General features: G+C 37.8%; 1 protein-coding gene across 3 annotated transcripts in view; it reads right to left on the bottom strand.

The window, feature by feature from the left end:
• The window catches only part of OPTN (optineurin), a 700,455-nt gene that overhangs the window by 388,994 nt on the left and 296,449 nt on the right, over nucleotides 1-15,012 (bottom strand). For all 3 annotated transcript variants that reach the window (XM_044087961.1, XM_044087962.1, XM_044087963.1), the window contains one exon: nucleotides 6,377-6,492. In XM_044087961.1, coding sequence (XP_043943896.1) covers nucleotides 6,377-6,492 — 116 coding nt within the window. The remainder of the gene's footprint in view (nucleotides 1-6,376; nucleotides 6,493-15,012) is intronic.

Raw genomic sequence — 15,012 nt, 5'->3', positions numbered from 1 at the left:
AATGTATCTTATACAGAGCTTATTTTAACAAGTTAATTGGTTTTAATGAGATAATTAATATGTAATTATGTACCTTATACATATAAAAGAGGAATGGTATAGTGGAAGTGAACTCTGATGAAGTCTTGGTGACGAAAGCGCTTGACGTTTTTTTTTTTGCGAATAAGTACATGACCTTCCAGTTCCTACTGCCTCGGTATTATTTAATTTTTGGTGAAGGCTCACTCAACAGTTCCTCCTTCACCTGGGTCAACCACAATCCAAATGTTTTAAGGAGGAGAGTCAATGAGAACAGCCATAAGCTTCCAGCAGATAGAATACCAAGACAATCAGGTGTGGGAAAAGGTGGTACTAACTCCCTAGGATGCAACCCCAGGTTTGTTGCCTGGGACAGACCTCAAGCATCTGTGGAGATGGACTATTGGAGCAGAAACCCTCACTAGACAGAGATGAAAACCAACACTTGGGAGTCCTGAGGCTGCAGACCTACAAACAGAAGGCAACAACACCAGCCAATAAACCAAGCCACATCTCAGGACAAGATCGTTCATGCCTGTAAAATGTTGAGAAGGACACCCCTAACAATCTAGCAAGAAGCATTCTTCCAATATTCTTCTCAAGTCTGGAAACATTACCCAGGGAGTTTCTTTCTCTTCTTCCAATTTTAGCAAAAAAAAAAAAACAGAATAAACAGCCTCAACAGAATTCAGTTAAACAGATGCTGAAGAAGTGACAAGGGGGTTCCAAAAATAACTCTCAAACTTCCAAAACCAAGGGCAGCTCCATAAGTCTGAATGACTTATGGAAGTGTCCCGCAGGTCTGAATGACTATTCAAGAGAACTTGTGACACCTCCCATCCTGGCCCCTTTTTTTCTTCAAGTTAGTCTGAATCTCCATTTTTCTCTTTGGCAACAGATTGTTACGCAGCTGGTGAAATTCCTCAATTGCAGTGGGGGTCATTCCTCATCCTGTAGAGCAGACTCTTGTTTCCATCTACTTTCCTTTCTTATTTTTAAGTATCTTTAATGTTGTTGTTATGTCTTTTGGCTTTTCCCGGTTAGGGGTCGCCACAGCGGAACTCCGGTCTGCTAATGATTGGCAGTAGATTTTTACGTGCCGAGTTGCCAGCTCTGATGCACAACCTTCAACGAAGGTACGCCCATTCACGCATGTCTCCACAGAAGACGACGCTCTAGCTGAGAATCGAAAAGGGCAGCATCTTACTGTGAGGCGACAACGCTACCGCAGCATCACCACCGCAGATATACCTTTATTAAACTGTTTCCACCTATTCTTCATCACATGCTGTCCCAAGGAATGACAGAACCAGTTCTTCCTTCCCAGGTGGGGAAGGGGTTTTATTCAAGGATCTTCCTAGTGTCAAAGAAAAAAATGCTTAAAGACTAGTTCTGAGTCTTTTTTTCCTAAACCTGTTTGTGATCGTGCCCAAATTCAAAATGTCACTTTACCGCTTGCTCCCTTTTCCTCCTCTTTCAAGTTTCCTAGTAACACTAGACTTAAGATGATAATCACCACATCCCTACTCATCCAGGCTTCAGATGTTTCTTAAAATTGTTTTGTCTTTGGATTACATTATCCTTTTTTTTTTTTTTTTGCCTTACATGCGTAAATGGGCGTGCCTTCATTGAAGGTTGAATGTCGAGTTGGCCCCTTGGCGTTCGTGAAAATCTACTGCCAATCATTAGCGGACCGGAGTTCCGCTGTGGTGACCCCTAACCGGGAAAAGCCGAAAGACAAACAACAACAACCCTTTTTGGCCACTTTTGGTGCAGTGGATAGTCCAAAGTGTCTTGCTTCAATTACAGCTCATTGCAGGCTACAGGGTATCCACATTTTTCAATCTTTAGATGATTTTCTTATCTTTGTACAGTCTCTTTCAAAATCTAAAGAATCTCTCTCTGAGGTAGGACATCTACTGCATAAGCTTGGATTTCAACAGAACATTCAAAATAATTTCTTGACTCTCTCACACAAATCTATGCTCCTGGGATGTCAACTAGACACCTCAGTTCAAACAGCTTTTCTTCCACTGGAAGAACTAGATCTTTATATCTATTTCAAAGGTTTTCCACTCAGACTTTAGTCACTGTAGGGGAATATGCAGAATTTTGGGTCTTATGGCATCTACAATTCTCGTGATACCCCTGGCAAGAGTTCATATGAGAATGATGCACTGGTATCTGAAATCAATTTGGTTCAATCATCAACATCCTTTATCTTTCCACATCCTAGTACTGGGGTTTATTACAAGAGAAATCTTTTGGAAAGGAACAAATATCCTTAAAATACAGGTCTCCCTTTCTCCTTCCCTGCTTCAAAGCAGTCACCACAGATGTTTCAGACTTTGCTTGGGGAGTAGTTTCAGGAGGGAAAATTGTCCAGGGGGTGTGGGACTCCAAGGACAGATGCAAGCATACAAATATCAAGGAGATGCTTGGCTGAGCAAGGCATTCAACTCTTTGAATAATCTCTGGTCCCTTCAAGTAGTCACCGACAATATCACAGTCGTACATCATCATGCAAGGGGGAATTAGGTCATACCACCTTTGCAGACAAGCCATGTTAGCTTGGGCTACAGCTTCACAGCACAATCTCACTCTACACGTATCCTACATTCAATCAGAGCAAAACCGTGTGGCAGACAAGCTAAGCAGGACCAGGAACGTCCATGATTTAATTCCTTTGTGGGGAGTTCCTTAAGTAAACCTGTTTGCCTAATCTCTGAACAATCACATAGCAAAATTCTGTCCCAGGACTCCATGCAAGAAGGTCTGGAAGAGAGATGCCTTTTCTTTGGACAGGAATGTTCCTGCATGCCTTTCCAAAAGTATAAAGGCTACTTCTGAAGATTCAGAAGGAATCCCAGATCATCAGTGAGGCGACTCCCTTCTGGCCCAGGCAACCATGGTTCTCCCTTCTTCTGGAACTAGTTAGGGGCAATTACCACAGGCCTCCTTACAGAATGGATCTACTCACAATAAAACAGGAGTGTCTGATGTGACAAAGAATCTTCGACTGCCCAGATGACAGGAGCTTAATTCCTTTTAGACACCCGTTTTCTGAGGATGTGCAACAGGTATGAATGGAGGCAAGAAAATCTGCCACTAGAAAATCATATACTAGCAATTAGAAAAAGTTTTCTACTTGGTGCCAACAACATAACCAGCACCCACTTAGGGCTAGTTGTTCTCTGTTTTCAGAATATTTGTGTAAGTTACTATCCTATTGCCTTTCTTATTTCTCTAGCAAGGGGTTCATTTAGCAGCCATTTCAGCATGTCTGTCCATGGATCCCACTCTTTCAAGGGGAAATAATGTCACAATGTTCTTGAAAGGGGACTGCAGAGCAGGCCTACAAGTAAACCGGTGGTACCTCTGTGAGATCTTATTTTTGTGTTAGAGAAGCTAAGATTTGCTTCATCTGAGTCAGCTAATTTGGCTGACTTGAGGTTTTTAACATGGAAAACAGTTTTATAGTTGCTCTGAACTTTGCAAGACGGTGTTTGAGTTGTAAGCTCTTATGGGGGTCAATCCTATCTTATTTTCCACAGGGACAGGGTTTTTTTGAGAAATAATCCCTCTTTTATGCCTAAAGTGGCATCCAAGTGTACTTTAAGCCAAACTATCTCCATGAGAAAGGTTACTACATACCATGTTTATCTACAGACAATGCGGGCACTATTTTGACCAAATCTTTTAGATCTTTGGTTCAGTTGTTAATTTCTTATGAAGGTAAGGAGGGACAACCTGTGCCAAAATAGACTATTTATAAATGGTTGTCTAAAGCTATAACCTTTTGTTGTAATCACCATGACAAATCTATTCCAGGCAGAGTTGAGGCCCACTCTACTAGGGCCTTGGTTCATCTATGGGTTTTTGGAAAGTGTTAGATTCTAGAAACTGCTACTTGGTTCTCTGTGCATACTTTTACATAACACTATAAGACTGAGTCCTTCTCTAGATCCTGATCAATCTCTCTCAGGGCCATTCTCCAGGGCCTCCTGGAACCTTCTCCTTCCACCTCTCAAATATAGTTAGCTAAAGTAATTTAGCCATTATAGCTAACGCTACTGCAGCAGTGACCAATATGAAACATGAATTTACTGTAACAGTCACTGCTGCAGTAACTGCTCCCTCCCTCCATCCCCCTTGTTTTGGGGTGTTTTTATGTCAAGGTATGGACATTTATTTTTTTATTCCTATCATTGTCCTTTCAGGGTTCAGCCTCCCTCTTCTCTGCTGACAAGAAAACTATGAAGTGCTTCATGCCCAAACTTTTCTTTTAGTCTGATCAGCTCAAGCTGCCTGACAGTATGGCATGAAGGTGCCCTGAAGCTTTGGAAGCTGCCCAGCTTTAACCCACATAGCTTAAGACTACTGCAGCAGTGATCATTAGAACATCTACTATTATGTTAAGTTCAACCTGCATAACTGTACTTTTCTCCTATTCTCTAAAGGTAAGCATTACTCCAGTATCTCCTGCTACAGCACTGCTGCACTTTTTTTGAAGCACAGCCTTAAGACTAACTACTCTGAATGTAGTGTTTTAACTATAAAGTCACACTTGGTTGTATGACTACAGTTGATCTGCCAATACAAATATCTTCTTTGCGGGTGTACACATTTTTATTACTCAGTCAACTGTTCTTAACAAATTGCACTTTTACTTATAAAATCTATATATCTGTGTGTGCTCACGTGTGCATATGTATTAAATAAAACACACACAATGTGTTATATCCATCTTTGAAAAAAATTATGCCAGGCTACATCTACAGTAACTTACATACACCACACAATTTCTCTTGGTAACTAACACAAAGCAATTTTGAAATTCTGCCTTCATAAATCAGGTCACCATCAAGTTCACAATTTAAAACAAAAATTGTAAGATCATAAGACATGAATTATGTCCAGAAGGCTATAGCTATAACTTAAGAACACAAACTTAACTTGAGCAAAGAGGATGCCAGTACATATTCTTAACATTGCAGGTGTCTGTATTATAAAGTTATAAGCCTAGGACAAGTACCTCATAAACTGTACTATGTTGATTTGGGGAGGACTCTGACAGAATGTGTGCCAACCATTGTCCTGAACTGGGTAAATTTGATGGTGTGTGGGACTGGGCACCTTTATGTTGTTTGTGAGCATGTATGCTTATGTTTTACTTGGCTACACAATGGCTAGGACAAAGACAGAACAGTTTTCTTTTTTTTTTATGACTCTCCCCAAGTTACCTTAATTAAAGTAAGGCAACTCTAGCTCACCAGACAGGCACTTAAAATTACAGACCTTAACCACTGAAGGAATCCTTTGATCTACCTGTTTATGGGCTTCTCAAAACGCATGATCACTATACAAAGATCTACAATGGCTTGATGCCTAATGGTGCAGTACTAAAAACAGACAACAAAACATAACAAGCAGCAATCTACAACATTTGCTCTCTGTAATCAGATTTGTAGTTAATGGCAAAAACAAAACGGTTAATACCCGGTTTGCTCGCATGCCACACGACTAGAATCAAAACACATCATTCATACTTGCCTTTGCAAGCACTTTTTGATGCCAGGATATTAAAGCAGCAAAACATGCAATTAAATGGAGAGAGACATTCTTAAAGAAGTACTATGCTTTGGCATGTACAAAACTACATGTTACATGTGTATTACAAGAAAACAATCACTCTGCATACAATATAATTAGAAATATTTGAAGACATAACTTGGGATAAAGTTAGGCAAAAGTTAACAAAACAGATGAACCTGGCTGTGTCAAGCATCAATAAAACCACAACAGGGTGATCAAATACATCGTATTTTCTGTGTTTGTAATTCCACACACATGCTGACAGGTATGTTCTCTACCATGATCCTCAACTTAGTAAAACTACGCCACAGCTGTAATAACTCTAACATGGCGTAGTTACTTATTTCCAATACAATACTGCTGAGTATCACTCTATGGGTGCAGTTATTTTTGTTGTATGCTGCAATTATCAAAGTGAGAATTTTTAGCTCTTTTGATCCATTTCCATTTTGACAACTGATGAAATGGTGCTTGGGCTATGTGCTTGTGTAAGATCTGCTAACAGTGGAGTAATATTGCCCCCCTCCCCACTTTGTGAACTTGGAGCTGGCATGTATAAAGTAGCAGGGATATGGGAGACACAGATATCCACATGGGGTTATAGGTGGCTTGTCCTCTGCAAAACATTTTTTAATGCATTTTTTTTGTTTTTGATTTTATGAACATGCAATCTATCAGGCTGATGTAATGCATGGGCCATCAAACTTTTAATGCCTTGTTTCTCTTTGTACACCACTCTTGTGATTACTGCAGTTGTTCTTACTTCTGCTCCAGAACCTTCTTCGTTTGTTCAGCAGCATTCAGTTGGACTTGGATGTCCTGCACTTCCTTCTGCAGAACTGCTACTTGTGCCTTAAATTTATCAATCTCTTGCGCAGCCTAAAGCATGAGAAGAGAGAGAGAGAGAGAGCATATCTATACAACGTTGTGAACTTCAGCATAAAACTCTGCAGCATACTTAACTTATGTTTTATTAAAAGGATGACAAAAGATGGAAAATGAGATCATGTGTAACAATTTTTGCATTTAACTGCAGGTCGTTTTCGTTCTTCCTTTTGAGATGACTGGATGGCTTCCTGCTCTTCAATTCAGTTCATTAGGATATTATTTTATTTAATTTTATTGAAATTTCCACTTGCAAATTGTGGCTTTGCACAGACATTTCTTGTGGATTACTTTTACTTTTTATATCACACTTGCTGCTTTGATGATGCAAAGCCAGGAATGACCTGACTTTGCTCATCAAAGCAACATATGAAAACAAATAGCACTGCACTAGTAAGTCTGTGTAGAGCCACAATTTGCAACTGGGAAATTATAGTAAAATTAAACGGTATCCTAACAGACTGAACTGAAGAGCAGCAAGCCATCCAATCTTCACAGCAAAAAGATAATGACCTGTGGCATGTTGCATGGAAAAACACCTTTTAAAACAGTAGAAGTTAAAGCTGAATTTATTAGACCTGTTGCTGGAACGAGTCTTAAAACATTTAAAGTTGCCATTTTTAATAACTGGGGAACAGCACATCTTAAAGATGACCTCTCAAATACTCTGTATATAATCCAAGTTCCTATAATCACAGAAGCTTTGCTGAAACCCTAGTGGAGAAAATATGAGCATTTCATGCTAGAATCAGAACACGTTACACATCCACTTAAGTAACAAAATAAAAACAAAAATGACAATATTTAAGCAAGCACAATGAACAGACAAAATATGGCCATAAAATACTGCTCCAAATGTTAGCAAGACAGAATGGAAAAAGAGGGAAACAAAATTATAAATCTTGCAGTAGCATTGGATACAGAAAATACTGCTGGGTGGACAACCAGAAGGAAATGCTGGTTGCAGAGACTCATGGTCCAGAGAGGGAAAAGGCATGTCTTGTCAAAGTGACTCAAGAGGATAAAACATAGTGGTTTCAAAAGAAACAGACTGCAGCATGGAGGAAGTGCCTCATATGGTAAGCACAACTTTTCAGGCTACCCTAAGAACAAGGAAACTAAAACAAATACTTGAGAAAGGTGAACAAAAAAATATCTACATTGCATGAAGCAGGGTTTTCAACAACATAAAGAAGGAAAAAAAGATCACAATATTAATGAATAATTACCCTTCACTGTCATCTAAGTAGGGAGCTATAAACTGCCACTGCCAGAAATACTCAAATTATTTGCTATTTTACATTCAAACAGCTCATTTACAGCTCACAATATGTTTGCAGCAGATGAAAACTCAGCAGTGGAGGAATGTGGCAATGTACCACTGTAAAAGATGAGAGGGAAGAGTATGCTACATTCTTCATAAGATTTTCCAAAATATCTTCCATTTAAATGACTACATTTTCCCACTGGGAATATTTGCCTCTGGGACACATTTTGGAAACATCACTCCAGAAATGGAAAGAAAGTTGGTAATCTAAGGAATTTAAAAAAAAAATGTTTGAGAAATGACACACACACACAAACACATCAAAATATAACATCTAAAAAGAATACTTCACTCAATGGTACTTATGAATGTACACATTATGGTTCACCTTACATCATTATATCTGCTACTGCATTCTGAAAGTAGCAGCATTGCAAGAGTAGGACAATTACTTACAACACAGCACCAAAACATTCTCAGTACACTTGAAACAAAAAACGACCTGGACATCTATTTGGTGACTGAGTGTTTTATTACCTGTGTGCATTTTCTACAAGGTCAAACAAAACAAACAGCTAAAAGCACTTCAACACAATCAAGAGTGCACCATTTGGTATACATTAAGAGCAAGCAGCAAAGTCTTGACATTTAGCTTGCTGTATGAACACACACAGTGGAAAGGGCCTATTCAGTTTGGAGTTGACATAAAAATCAGAAATTATACAAGAAACTGCAATTCAGCATGTTCTCTAGCAAAGCTAAAAAGGCTCATTCATCAGAAAGTGAACCTCTATGTTATAAAAACAGACGCCATAGCGACAAAATTCAGCTTTTCTGAAAATGGAAGCAACTCTGAAGAATGCAAGAACAATGATGTAGTTTGCGTGCCATGTGCTACTATGTAGATTGCCCTGCTGCAGATGTAATCTACCTTCCTGTGATTTTTTCACCCCCCTACCACCTAAAGGAGAGCCTCCAGCCCTCATAGGGGTGGGGTTTGGTGGAAGTGGTTATGGTGAAGTAGCAGAAACCTTGTAGACACAGAATTCTTTAAAGTTGCTACACTAACCCACCCCCTTACCTTGCCTGGTGTGTTTAGTGGGTACAGCTTAAAGGTAAGCCAAATTAGGGGAAATTTTTCTGATACGTCTGTGGAGCACTATAATGAAAGGTGACTAATCTACTCTTCACCTTGCTGTGAAGACTGAGGATGGACTATGACACTGCAACACGGTTGAATGTGAGAGCAATAAAATATGATTTTGGGAAGCACTTAGCATAACACGCTTCAGGAATGGGTCACTGTAAATTATAATATTTGGGTTCACCTATCTTAGGTGTCCTGTTTAATGGCCAGAATTTCTTTTAACTAGTGGAACATATACTGTGAGGAACTGACACAGGTTCTGCTCTTGCAAATTCTTATCTCAAAAGCTATGCATGTGTGTACACACACACACACACACACACACACACACACACATATATATATATATATATATATATATATATATATATATATATATATATATATATATATATATATATATATAGTAAATAAAAAAAAAATATATATATATATATACACACACACACACACACACACACACACACACACACATATATATATATGTTACACACACTAATCTGTATACAACCAGAAGTGTACACAAAAAGCAAACTTTCCTAATCTGTTTAGCTGTAATAAAAAAATAAAATTTTAACTTTGAATAACATAGCAGTGGGCTAATGTAAAGAACGACATTTACTATTGTAGTCCAAATGAAAGTATTTTACTACAAATAGTAGCCAACATGCCACAACATATGGAAAATTCTCATGTACAAACAATAAGAAATATTTTTACTTAGTAAAACAGTAGCTAATTTGCCACAAATAAAATCATCAATAACATCTGGCAGCAAATAAAAAAATATTTTCTAAGGTATTAGGTAAGAATACTATCCTATTAAATAATATAGCCAGCCATTTCTGTATCATAGCTGCAACTACATAAAACCTTAAGAGTGAAAGACCTGCTACAAAAATTGGAACATTTTATATATTTTCAGAAACTGTAACCAATAGTAGTCCGCAACTTGCAACAAATAACTTTTTTCATTTTATAGTTAAATAAGGAATTTCCCAAAAGATCACCAATAACTACTAAAATTACTGTAAATAAAGTGTGTCAATCAAATCACTTGCCTTTCTTGCCAATTCAGTGTGTGTGTCTATGTGTGTCTTTCGGCTTTTCCCGGTTAGGGGTCGCCACAGCGGAACTCCGGTCTGCTAATGATTGGCAGTAGAGTTTTACGTGCCAGCTTGCCGGGCCTAACGCACAACCTTCAATGAAGGAACGCCCGTTCATGCATGTCGCCACACAGAAGACGCTCTGAGAATCGAACGGGCAATGTCTAACTGTGAGGCGACAATGCTACCGCAGCAGCACCACCGCAGTTTTCTTGCCAATTCAGTAAATTTCTAAAATAACTAAGTAAATAGGAAGCTTTACTGTTACAGTGGCTTCTCTCTGATGGCCTATTGTTACAGTTAGTACCTTATATGACTGTACATCTTCAAGACAAAATAACACAATAACAATCATTATTTGCATACATTCCCAAGCAGTAATACATCTATTTCCAAGAATTTGTAAGGTGGAAACACATTTAAATTATCCATCCCTATAGTTGTATACAATAAAAATAAGATTTTCTGGTACAAGTGGCATACAAATGGTAACTTACTTTTCCCCATCAAAGTAGTAAATTTTCTAAACTAAATACAGAAGAAATATTACTACACCATTACATTTGATAATGGAGAATACAAACACCAGATAATTTTTCTTATTTCCCATAATATGGGAAAGTATCACAATATCTAAAAAGAAGGCTTAACTACAAAGACCCACCAACAGTATCTATATAAGGAAATGGTCTTTTAAATAACAACCTTGAATATACAAGTTAAAAAGTACCAAACTTTGTACACCACATATAACAAATACAAAACATCTTGCAAAACATCTGTAAATATATGTAAAGGCACGAAAATGTTTATTACACTTTATGATAAAAGATAAGCCTGCTTTATTTTCATATAAAGAATTAATGTAAATGAAAAACAGTAAAAGCCTTGAAGTTGTAGGATTTAACCAGGGCTAGTATGCTCTGGAATGAAATGGTGTTGTGAAAGCATTTACAGACTTATTACATAAAATACCAGGAAAGAAGTATCCTGAGCCTGAATAAAAAGGTTAGGCCCCAATAAATTTTCTCAAGTACTATCCTTCCTTCAGACATCCTGCCTGAATAGTGCCATAAAGTGTATGAGCTATTGTGATTTTTGCAATGATGTTCATATCAAAACTGTTAGATATAATGAAGTAGCAGAACATTTTATGCTGCAAAATCTTTTATGGGTAGAAAAGTAAAAAACATGCCTTCAAAGAGGGCAGGAAGATTTACTAATCATTCTTGTCAGGACGCTGATGATACATAAAATATTAGCTGAAGGAAGAAAATGGAAAGCTTTTGGCTTTCTTGCAGACAGACTGCGATACTACTGAGTGGTAAACATCCGGACATCTGGAAATGTTCCCTTTTTCAGGTTTTTGTCATGGTTTTATCTAAAATGCCATATGAAGAGTGCTTCTGACTTGAACCATCTCATCCTTTCTTGTATCTTCTGACCTCACACAAGTATGCTTCAGATGATAACTGTCACTGCTGCTCTAGACAATGCCACCAATGAGCCATAAGAAATCTTTATATTGTGGAGGGATTCATAATGATCCATTGAAAATAAGAGCTACTGCATGGCAAAACTTAAAATAAACATCTTAACCATACATTACTGTAGGTACCTAAAAGCTGCAACATAAAGATCACAATACATGCAAACACTGTTACATTCAAGGGGCTCCCTTTGTACTCCCAACCTCAAAAATCTAATGTACTACCTTTAAGGCTGCACAAACTTGCATGGGAAAATTAAAATAAAAACTTTCCTTTTCCCAGAGCTCCTCAGGAAATGTATTACATTGCAGGCAAAGTTCAATTTATTCAGACACTAATAGTACTACTTAAATAGCTATTACAATTTAAATGTTGATAAAGCTGGAGTCTGCAGACCACAGGGAAACTGCATAAAGGTATGCAGTTTCAGATATTTTCACTAACTGAAATATTTCATCTTTCCTTTAGAATCTGTCATGTGTAGATAAATATGAATTTATGCCAAAAGTGAATTTTGACAGGCAACGTATCTGCCAGGTAACTACTGGCTTTCATAGCTAAGAAAACAAACATCATATACTTACCATAATGACAGATCTAGACTGGCAGTGACATCTTTATCACCTGCAACACTAAAACCAGAAGGACAGACAGGCATCTAAAACTTTCTCAGATTACCTGGCTCTCCCATCTCACCAATAATACTGTGAACAAGAACACTTCTCAAGATCTTTCTAAGCCGATGTGAAGGGGAGCAAGAGAAAACAACAGATGCCATGTGATTCTTCAAGAGCACATCTCAATGACAGAAGCAGGCATGGTGATGAAGGCGGAATTGCAAGTCTACACCTACCATTATAGTAAGAATCTAATTTTTTCATCTCTCTGACATTTGCAGCTCTGAAAGAGGAGCTTGACTGGAGATCAGATCCACACTAAATGCTATGCAAAACAGCAAAGCATCATCTATGTACAAACAGACACAGTATTCCAGGAACTATTTAAGAAAACTATTGGCAAACAGCTGCAATTCTAGGAAATAAATGCATGTGAGAAGAATATAATAATTACATTATACTGACAATTTCCTAAGGAATAAATAAACTGGAGAATATGTCTACCTAAAGGGTTGAAGTATATACAATGCTAGAATCCCTCCATAAACAAGCAAAAATTGTGAAAAATATATTTTAGAAATAAACTGTAAGGTGAAGAGATGAAGGTTACTAGGCACTAAATATTTTAAAAGTCACCAGAATGGTAGGGACAAAGTGTGGACAGTAAAAGCCCAATCACATATTAGGACAAGAAGCAAGCAGCTGAATACCTTCTCACTGGAACGGTCAAAAATGACATGCACCTTAATCTGAAAACTTACCATCAAGACTCCCTTTCACTACTGCACTGGTGCAAAGGAGAAATACACTTAAGATGTACAAAATAATGGCCAAGAGATTAACAAACTAGAAGTGTCAAAGGAAGTAAGTTGTACACACACTAAGTAAGTTGTACACACACTAAGAATGTGTGGTATATGGGTTTTACTGAATGCAGGGTTAATTATTTATTAATACTTTGTTGACGGAGTTATTCCCCACTTGGCTAGTAGCATGTTTCCAGGAGACCTGAGGTGGTATTTCTAGTATGGAAAATTTGGCCAGGGCATGAGGACATTTCCTCTATTCTTTTTTGATAGGTGTCATGGGATTGTTTACATGAGCTACCACTAACTCAAGCAAAAAGGCCTTTAGCTTAACATCTCATCCAAAGAACAGATAAAAAGCATAAGGATACTATGCCACAACAAACAAAACACATGGCAGATTTGTCACTTCCAAAATTTATTTGAAGGAAGTACTGAAGACAAAGTAGATAAAGAAGCAACAGTACAACCCCATGAGAAAACTATTGTGAGAAGTAGAGAATAAAGGGCACAAAAAAGGTAATTTGGCCAGCCAGAGGGCAGCAGCTGAATGGGCATGGCAAAAAGAAGGGCAGAAAGACACTAGAGGCTTAAACACGAAATCTAAGGCCCACAGTCCTCAGAAAGGATCAAACTGGAAGAGACAGTCCATATACTTATCAGAAATCTGTGTAGAGATGAAAATTATTCACACAGAATGGGGGGATTAAGATAGTGGGAATCAGCATATCGGGGCAAAAACAGAATGACTAAAAGGATTGTCAAGTAACACAGTATAACAAATTAGCCTGTGACTGGCGCCAACTACACTGATGACTGATGCTCAAAACGTTGGTCACTAATTTGTGATTCTGGAGTTGGTCCAACAAAGACTGCACTGTCTTGGGGATCCCTCTTTACCCCAAGGCAGTGCAGTTGCATAGGTGGTAAACATAAGCAGCAGGAGGTTTCGGGGTGCTTCTCCAAAGCAGGGGATGCGGGGGACTTGTCTCCCTGCAAAAAAAAAAAGAAGAAAATGTTTTTGGTGATTTATTCATCCATCTCACCACTAGTTTGCAGTCAAGTGATTCTGACCTAGTGCAATTGTTCTGTGAGTATTAACTAAGGGCATGCAAGTACTCTAACTTGGTCCAAGCAAAAAAATGCTTAAAATAATAGTTGTTAAATATTATGGCAGCAAAGGAACTATGCCAGAAGCAATGAATGAGATGTTGGGATACCGTCAAAAACATATATTAAGCAAAAAACGAAATGTACGACTGATGGAGGGAAGTATACAGTGGAGAAGTTTCACATCAAAGTTACAAACTGCAAGAAAACAATTTTTCATGTTAACATAAAAAATAGGGCTGGGGATGGATAACCACTAGAAAAAAAGAGGTATCAAAGATAAAAGGAGAAGATGGCTGTGTGGACACAGGACACTCTGGGTAGAACTATGCCCCATGAAAAGCACTTTGGGGTGATTTATGGACATAGGAGAGTCTGGCCACAGACAGACTAAACTGAGTATATAGGAAGCAGGTGGAGAAGTTTGTCTAAATATGATTGCTGTAGGATGTGCAAGTGGAATACATCCAAATGTTTGGATTTTTAAATAAAAAAAGTTTTATTTATTACTTTGTAATGTTACTTTGTTAGTCTGTATCATCTATATGATCCATCATAAGTATGCAGAATTTCTAATGTATGCTGAACTTTTTTGTAATTATTTGCTTGAACTTTTTGCATTGTATAACTATCATTAATAACCTACTGTATTGAGATTGTTATGGAGCTTTTCTCCCCAGGACTCCATTGAAAACGGGTTCATTTTGGCCCAATGAACTATCCTGGTAAACCAACTGCAAATAAATAAATAAATAAATGGAATTTTCTATGTGGACCCCATGAAGAACAGAGAAAATTCTCCTGAAACATCAACATATAGGCATCTATATGTGGATGTGTGTGTGGGGTGTGTACACACACACACACACACACACACACACACACATACACATATATATATATATATATATATATTTATATATATATATTATACATACATATATATATATATATATAGAAAATGCACACAC

Source organism: Protopterus annectens, chromosome 11.part0, assembly GCF_019279795.1.
Source record: "Protopterus annectens isolate FY-2018-M chromosome 11.part0, PAN1.0, whole genome shotgun sequence".
Lineage (NCBI taxonomy): Eukaryota > Metazoa > Chordata > Ceratodontiformes > Protopteridae > Protopterus > Protopterus annectens.
The sequence above is the reverse complement of the archived record's forward strand: the minus strand, read 5'-3'. Positions and strand labels throughout refer to the sequence as shown.